Consider the following 9315-nt stretch of genomic DNA (forward strand, 5'->3'; position numbering starts at 1 on the left):
AATGTGATGTCAACTGATGTTATTTTCCACCACCTAACTACAGCAGCATACCGTAGACTGAAACCAACTTTTGCAGTGTCAGTTACAGGAAAAAGTGTCAGGTGACATATGAACACACATGCACACTCACGGGGTGGTCCTGCTTCATCAACCCTTTATAGAGGAACACTTAGACTGGACAAGGATAGACCTGCTCTATGACAATTACCTACTTTCATTTGTCACTAATTACCCTGCTCTCCATTCAGTCTGTAAGGAGATGCTTTCTTCCTTGTTTCTGTCAGGGATCAAATAGGGACAAATTGGTTGATTTGTGCCTTTAGTTCAATTTGGTTCAACACATTTGTTGAGACTTACTCAACAACAATCTCTTAATTTAAAAAAAAAAAAAAAATGTGTGAGGGGAAAAATATTCTTTACTCTATAAAATTGAGGAGCTTAGAATAAAAATGTCCCCAAACAGAGGTGATTGAAGGACGTTGGATATCTAATGCAAACATTTTTTTGAAAAAAGTCCTTAAGTAGTCTAAGAACAAGTCCATTTGTTGCTTTAATTGTTGGACAGGGGATAGTTTAAGATTAGTAATGGAGCCTAAAAATAGTATTACTGAGTGAGACTAAAAATCATAGTTTTTAAAAACCTTTCGTACGCTTCCTTTGTCTTTCGTTTGCGCATGCGTGAGAGCTCCCTCCTCCCTACCTCAGTTCATTATGCTGTTGACATGACAACCGGTGCTTACAGAAAAGTTAAAATCCAAATCTGACTTCTCACAGTTAAAGTTAAAGTCTTCTCCTAAAGACCTTTTCAAACCTGTAACGTTAACTCTAAAGTAACTGTTGTTGCGCTCCGACTGGATTCAGGTGAGTTAACTTCCGCTTAAAATGCTGTCGACCGGCAAAGGTGTTGCGGCAGCACCGGGGCTCGGAGGTGCGGAGCTGGGGACCGGGAGTCGAAGAGACGGTCACAGAGGAGCCCAAAGCGGGGAGGAGAGACGAGAAGGGCTCGGTGTTCATGAGATGCCGGATGGGTCCAGATACGAGGGAGAATGCGTGAACGGATTCAAACACGGTAAAGGGACGTACACCTGGAGTAACGGAGAGGTAACGTTATGTCAAATGAACGTGATAATAAGGCAAACAATGACATAAGAGGGCCTTCTCCCCAAATCTCTTACATAAAACATAATTACATATTTTACTGTCTCCTGTCAGTTTTTCTTGAAGTTTAATAAAGAGCAAGTCACTATTGTATTTCCCTGTCTGCTCCTTGTAGTTCTATGAGGGCTCTTTCTACAAAGACTACAAGCATGGGGACGCACTGTACTGCTGGCCCACAGGCCACAAGTTCACTGGCAAGTTCTACCTCAACAGAAGGGAAGGATATGGACAACATCTGTTCCCTGACGGAGCCACCTTTCAGGTTAAATGGATGAATGACTTTAAGCTTTGGATAGTTTTTTTAAATTTATTTTTAAATATCAGTAAACAGCAATCAAGCTCTCCCCTCCTCTCAGGGTTTGTACCATGCTGACAAGAGGTTTGGTCCAGGTGTGGCTGGTTATCCAGATGGGCGTAAGGATGTTGGTCTGTGGCTCGGGGGGCGCCTGCTAAGGCTCTGTACCTCTGTAGAAGAGGGCTTTAGCCTGAAGAACCTTCCTGAATATGCTGCCTACATGGACCCTGCTGCCACCACAGTTTCCCTGTCTCAGGTACATCGACCACTTTTCTCAGCCACAGATGAATAGGTGTGCCAGGCTAAAACAAATTCATTTTCATACATGTATTTGGTTTAAAATGGTCTTATTGTTTATACAACAAAAAGTTGAGATCACAGCATCAACAATGTTTGACCCAGCCAAGAATATCTAAAACTTCTCTCCTAATTGGATTGCCCCAAACCATCTCTATAAGACAAATACTCATTGCACTTGTGTGTGTTTTTTATTTCCAAGCCCACCGACACTGTATACGCAAAACATTGTTGTACCAGGAAGTGAAATTGACGTCTCTGCTCCTGTCCTCTCCTCAGCAGCCTCCCACTAGTGTACAGCCAGAAGCCAGGGCAGCCTCTGTGGTAAAGTACAGCTATGAACATCTATGAATATGAGCTTTGTGACTTAACCCAAAACACATCAATTAATGCACCATCCTCCTCAGGTGGATACGGACGGAGATCTGCTGCCAGATGATTTTATCCTTCCCCCCGGAATGGAGAGATACTCAACTGATGGCGATCACTTACCGCTGCCCCCTGGCCGAAGGAAAGAGCTGGATCAGCTCTTCCATGGTGAGCTGTGGGAGCCGGATGCTTACCGAGGCTATAAGCGAGACCCATTGGCCTCCCTGCCCTTACAGCCCCGCATGCTGGCTCACATGCACAAACACAGGTCAGACATGCATTTAAAAAAAAGATTTGTTTTGTACCAAAAACACATTTTGCTGGCAGCAGTAAGAAGTGAAAAAAAAGACATAGATTATCTTATTATATGTACAATTTTTACTAATATAATTTGTGTCTGGGTCTCTCAGGCTACTGGCTGGAAATGTGTGCTGGGACGTGGCAGCTGTTCTCGCTCTGAACCGGGAAAGTTTTGGTCCTAAAGGGCCTTTGGAAGTCAGTTCAGAGTTGTTGATCCAGCACGCTACCAGAGGGGAGCTGCAGGCAGTGTCCAAGATCCTCCAGGCCGGTTTGGTCCACCCTGACGTCGCAGATTCACAGGGACACACTGCACTGATCGCTGCCACAGTTACTCTTTATACAATTTGTTTGCCTGTAGTTTCTTGATTTTTTTTTTACTCGTTTGCTGTTTGATTGGTATCCAATCCAGGTTTTACAATGTTTTTTATTTTTTAATTTACATTTTTATTCTCATGTTTGCCTCTCTGACGGTTTCATTCTGTTTCTTGTACCTGTCAGGTAAACTGCCATGATGATGTAATCCATCTTTTGCTGGATCGGGGTGTCGATGTTGACAAGTTGAACTGTGAAGGCACGTCTGCCCTGGCTGCGTGTCATGTCCTCTGCTACCCTTTTCAGTCTCTGCACACCACTTTGGCTGAGACACCCATCAAAACTCAAGTAAGATTCCAACTTACATTCCCTCATAACTTCTTGATCTGCGGTTCACATGTATGAAACCGTGTTTTCATTTACAGACAAATGAAATGAAATAACTTTCACTGTGATGTGTCATCAGGGTTTGAGGTCTCCATCTGCATGTGGGAACAGTCATCAGATCAGCCGAGGGGACTTCACCACAGACACACCCAGGTTTAAAAACACACCTCACCAATAACACAACCCTAAGCAACTACACCAACCAGAGTCCCCTCTCTGATCAGTAGAAAATGAGAGAAGCGAAGTCACTGATAATGGTCTTGAAAATGTCATATTCAGATTCACTCCCTACAACAGTGTCACCATCCTTTAATTAGTTATGTCTCTAAAACAAGCAAATGTATTCATTTAATCGTCCTATTTCTTTTTTTGTATTTTCAGGACAGTAGAAAAACTAACAGAGCACATCTTACATCACAGCAGTAAAGTGTCTATGAACAGTGAGCTCATCACTGAGCGTTGGGCTGACATCGATGAACCTGAGACCCCTACAGACACTGGAGACCAACAGGAAGAGGAGGGAAACGAGAAAGAGGAAGAAAGAGAGGAAAGAGACTGCAAGGAGACAGGAAGAGAGGTAAAGGTTAGCGAGAGAGAGGAGTGGAGCAGAGGGGTGGACGAGAATGAGAGCAAAGGGGAGGAAAGAGGGATAGAGATGGAAAGAGACTTTAAGAAGAGAGAGGAAGATGGGTCTGGTGGTAGAACAGAAACAGGGTCAAAAGAAGAGAATACTGAGGTGAGGGAGGAGGTAGAGGAAGATGCAGAGAAGAGAGTCAGGAATAATCATGAGGAGGATATGAAGGAGAGAGGAAGCGAGGGCGTGCCTGGTGTGGAGCACTTCATTCAGGTGTTGGACGGTCACATTGCACTGGGCAGCGTGCAGTGGAAGGAATGCCGTGCTAAGGCCGCAAGAAGAGACGAAGTACTGACCCAAAATACGTCCTTTGACTCTGCCTGCTCCGTCAGGAGCTATGACACCCGGGTCACAGAGGAAGTGATGCAGCGCGCGGCAGAAGCGCTGAGTCGCACAGGCTTCCCTCAGCGCTCTGACACACAGGAGACTGTACGCAAGATGGCTGCCATGAAAATTGAGTCAGTTCTGTTTCCCCTCTATCCTCTCTTGTCTTGTGCTGTTTGTTCTGCTCTGATTACACTGATCTTGTTTGTGATGTGACTGTCTCACCAGACACCGGGTTCGTTTGAACACCCTGAAGCTGTTACTGGAACGGGGAGCTGACCCCAACGCATCCAGGGTCCCCATGCCGGTTCTCTTTTTAGCCGTTATGGCGGCTGATAATGAGGCCGTCAGGAGACTGCTGCTGTGTGGAGCTCGCACTGACATTCCTCTTCCTCCTGAGGTAGGTTTCTTTTTTAGTAATGTCACACGATACACATTTGTTTAGAGAAAACATGCAGAGCACAGGTTCCCTTCATCCTCTCATCCTTTTTTGCAGAGAAAGGGTCTGTATCCCCTGCATGTAGCTGCAGCACTGCCAGGTCCAGCAGGTCCCAGAATCACAGAGTTTTTGCTCCACGCTATCACTGACCCGGACGCACGAGCATGCGACCAGAATGAGATCTGTGAACGAGATGCGGTCTGCGTGTTTCCGTCCTTTAAGCCTTAAACCTTAGTAGTACTATTTAAAGTCACGGGTGAACTGGTAAGAAAAGGGTTCCAGTCTGAGATTTTTTTTTTTTTACAGATTTTCACGAAGGCCCAGGAATCAGTGAGCGCCAGTGAGAACCCAAATCTCAAAGAAGGAGGCCGAACGGCCCTGCACATGGCCTGCCAGAGAGACAGTGACTACCGGGTCAGTACACGCTGTACTAGCACACGCTCACACTATTGACTGTCTGTAAGCATGTTGCAGACATGATAACCAATCATGTTGACTACATTTACACAGTCTCCCAGGATGTCAAAGAATACATGCCACACACACAAATACATGCAGAGCTCAAACTATTTGTTGTTTTGAGTATATTATTCATTTTGCTTTTAATAGCATGACTTACAATGGTTCGTGAACAATGCGAAGTAATAATCTGGCTAAGCGTTAAGATTAATAGCTTTAACAACTACAGGATATCATTTATTGCAAGGCAGAAAATCACATAAATCATGAGGTTTGCTCACAATAATACTATGTTCCATTTAAAGTACTCTGTATATTTTCTTTTGCAGAATGCCAGCAAGGTGGTAGCCCTCCTGCTCTCCCACAGGGCCAGCACAGACCTCCTCTGGAGTGGACACTCACCTCTGTCCCTGGCTATAGCAAGTGGCAATGAGCTGGTAGACCACACACACACACACACAGACTCACACATAGACGTATACTCTACAAGCCTACAAAGCATCACTTTGTCCTGAACCGGATCCTTTTCCCTCCCCAGGCAGTGGAGGAGCTGTTGAACGGAGGCGCAGATCCCAACATCCCGCTGGGCCGCAGGGTGGGCAGCGCCCTCTGTGCCAACGCCAACTTCCACTACCACTTAGGTGGCAACAGAACTAAGCTGGTACACACACAAGCACATAGACACATATATATGTAGATGAAGATGTTAGATAAGCAAACTGTAGAGAGAAAAATGCAGTCAATTGATTTAGCAGCTGACTTTTGGTACAAAGACTTATAGTTTTCCTCAATGAAGCTGCTTAATAAATTGACCGTGTTGACAATGTTTTTGTAAGCACTTGTTTTTGTCTGTATACAGATGTGCAAAGATGATTTTTCACTGGGAATGTGAAACATACACATTTAAAAGAACTCGTTTAACTTTGTTCTTAGTGACTTCAAATGAGTCACAGTTAATATAACTTTTATTGAAATGATTGTAACCTTCAATATTACAGTTTTCAAAAAGAGTAAGCAAAGAAATATGTTTTTAAGTTGGAGCAAAAAGCAATCTCTGTATCGAGTCATTTAAAAGTATACGGTTACATTGTGTGTCTTTGATGTAGTTGGGCATGTTAGTTAAAGCTGGTGCCGACATCTCGATGCCAGTTCTGGTTGGTGATGTTGTGGGAACCGCAGTCGACTATGCACACTACTCCTTCAACCAGGTAACTGTAGAAACACTGTATGCATTTAAGTGGACTGAATTCAGTCAATTACAAAAGCCTTTACATCAGTCTTACTTTTGCAAACATTATAAGTTTATTAGTTTGTCTTGAGACTGTGTCAGGGAGTTTCAACTCGATTCAACTTTTGGTTCTTTTTCATCGTTCGTGGAAGAGTTGTTCTGGACTGCATTATGTTGACATGCGCTTCTAATATTTTGCCCCTGTAGACACAGAAGGAGTTGAATCAAGTCCTCTATGTGGCATTTTAAACTAGGATTATATAGTATACACTTGCACTCCTACACAGAGAGAAAGCTTTAATTACTTTGTTTTGATTGCTTATTTCTTCGCGGCATGATTTCATCTGAATGGCTGACTGTGTGTTACTATATAGGACTTGCGTATTGCCATCACTCCCTTCCACGCTCTGAACATGCGGGAGAGGGAAACATTCAAAGCACGGCACCAGCTGCTGAGCATGATGGGAGATATGCTGAGACAGCTTGCTGGCCAGAGAGAAAAAGACAATTTAGAGAGAGAACAACGCCTTACGTTGAAGAGTCAGTACAAGATATAGTATATATATTTATTTATTTTTAAAAGGCATAAAATATGACTGTTTTTGATTATGGCTGTCATTTGATGCAGATGTATGTGTGCTGTATTTGAGTAACAGGTAGCACAGAGAGGCTTGTATACACAGGGGGAGGTGCCATTTCCTCAAACAGGTCCCTCCACAGCTGTGAGAGGCTGTCACCCACAACAGAAAAGCAGAGGTACACATAAACACACATTCATGTTGATGTTGTCCCTTTTATTTTTCTCTTCCCTGCCGTTTGTAAGAAAGTTTTGTCTGAAAGTCCAGAGGCAAAACAAGGAAACCCAAATCTTACAGGAGCCTGTCTCCGACTGTGTCAATCTTTTCTTAGGAAACCAGTGTTTAAGTTCTGCTACCAATGCGGTCGCTCAGGGTCCGTGAAGCTGACTGCATGTCGCTGCCACAAGGTCTTCTACTGTTCCAGGACCTGCAAAGTGAAGGCATGGGATGAAAGACACAAGGGAGAGTGCATCCGGGTGACAGGTGGGAATAAGAGCCTCTCCATCCAACAGTTAGAACCCAACAAACCACACAACACCAGCCCCCAAACCCTACCGACGCTCAGACCAGAAATATCACTAAATAAGCTCTTAATGAGATGACAATGTGTGCTTTTGGTCATGGTGTTTTGAATCTGTGATATCTTTAGGGCAAAGTGGTTGTGATGTACAATATCTGGGAAATACTCATGAAACTACGTTGTGTATCTGTCTCTTAATCCAGCATCTGCTGATGGAATCAGGAAGAGGGTTGTGTTGAAATCCAAAACAGTCCAGAGGGCCCAGAGTGTCAAGTTTCAGTCCCCCACAGCCCTCAAGCCCATGGGCATGGCGGAGAAGGTCTTGGAGAGCCAAGTCAACCCGAACGAAAACTACAGCTACAACTGATCGATACAAAAATGTCATGTACTTAATTACAGCTGAAGTAAAACTTTACCAACATAATATTGCAATGCACTTCTTTTACAGCATTTCTTTCTCTGATTCTTTAAGTATTAAATTGATATATTTGTCTGAATGGTGATGAAAATATTTTGTGCCATAACCCTTTATCTTTGGCATATTTATAGCTGCGAGTTCGCAATCTGTTATATTAAAATAATAGTGTAACAATTTACGTCCCTATCTGTACTAAAGCCACAGAAACAATGAATGTCTACATTTACGTGAATCATCTGGTGATAACCAGATTTTGGCACATGACTTCTTTTATATCTGTTCTGACTAAAGCTATTGCCGTTGGTAATCTTAATTTCCATAATACCTTTGGTCGATCTTTGAATAAGTTAAAAGTATGAAAAACTCAAGTTCCACTTTTCTAGAGCTTTCAATTGCCATTTCATTCAAATAAAAGTACTATTAGCAAATTCAACTTAAAGTATCAAAAAGTCCCCTGTGACTGATATATTATTATATGACATTATTAGATTGTTAATACTGATACAACAATATGCAAACAACATTTGTGTAGCTGGTCGAGGTGGAGTGAGTTTTAACTACTCTATATTAGTAGGTCTCTCAGTCCAGTGGTTCCCAACCTAGGGCTCGGGCCCCTCTGCAGGGACACAACGTGTCATACAAGATAAATGTGAGCTGTCACGGGGCATGGTGGAGGACTCAAACGCAGACCAGCGTGAAGCAGGTAGTTTAATGCAGTTAAATCTAAACAGGAAACAACAGGGGTTCTTCTTCTTCTTCTTCTTCTTCTTCTTCTTCTTCTTCTTCTTCTTCTTCTTCTTCTTTTCTTCTTCTTTTCTTCTTCTTCTTCTTTTCTTCTTCTTTTCTTCTTCTTCTTCTTTTCTTCTTCTTCTTCTTCTTCTTCTTCTTCTTCTTCTTCTTCTTCTTCTTCTTCTTCTTCTTCTTCTTCTTGGCGGATGGCACTGGCAAGGAGTGACTGAGGGGCAGGAGTTTATGTAGAGGGAAGAACAGGTGAGGGGAGTTGTGCTGATGAGGGGGAAGTGCTTGATTAATGATCAGAGGCAGGTGAAAGGAATTAGACCGAGGGAGTGACTGACATGTAGAGTGAGGAGGGTGTGGAGCTACACAAAGACACACAGAACACAGAGGCAAAGCCTAATCGTGACATGAGCGGTTGTGAGATGACTAAGATGACTACCAAAGTTCTTCTTCACAAATTTGTGTTCATGTTTGGGAGTTTTCTCCAATCTGTTTACTTGTTACTGTCAAATAAATGTAGTAAAAGGTACAATATGTTCCTCTGTAAAATGTATAAAGTAGTATAAAATGTACTTAGTAATCTTCCTTCCACCTATTCTGTACTTTGTACATCAATGTCAATACATTTCTTAGATATCTGTAAAAATGTATTAAATGCAAACTCAAATTAATCTCGTACTTTTGTTTGAACGTCTTACCCAGAGCTTCGTTAACATCATATAATGATGAAAGGCGTGTATAACACGATTACCGTAAATGACCTAATGTTGGCCTGTTTGACATAACAGCAGCAGCAGCAGGGAGAGGTTGCTGCAGTATACTGCGCCTTGCATCATACATGAGTCAACCGGGGCGGGGA

The 9315-nt window shown here is 43.0% G+C and overlaps 1 protein-coding gene across 1 annotated transcript; it reads left to right on the forward strand.

Moving 5' to 3' along the window:
- Positions 1-882: 882 nt before the first annotated feature.
- ankmy1 (ankyrin repeat and MYND domain containing 1) lies at positions 883-7667 on the forward strand (the record flags this gene model as incomplete). The annotated part of the gene is made up of 19 exons (XM_079157939.1): positions 883-1101; positions 1274-1420; positions 1515-1709; positions 2033-2074; positions 2158-2387; positions 2530-2746; positions 2918-3079; positions 3198-3271; positions 3821-4210; positions 4305-4476; positions 4573-4719; positions 4840-4929; positions 5304-5411; positions 5513-5635; positions 6081-6182; positions 6577-6746; positions 6923-6958; positions 7112-7263; positions 7504-7667. The coding sequence occupies 19 exons, from the start codon at positions 883-885 to the stop codon at positions 7665-7667; spliced, it is 2940 nt and encodes a 979-aa protein (XP_079014065.1).
- Between the last annotated feature and the right edge of the window lie 1648 nt (positions 7668-9315).

Source organism: Pholis gunnellus (assembly GCF_910591455.1).
Source record: "Pholis gunnellus genome assembly, chromosome: 4".
Lineage (NCBI taxonomy): Eukaryota > Metazoa > Chordata > Actinopteri > Perciformes > Pholidae > Pholis > Pholis gunnellus.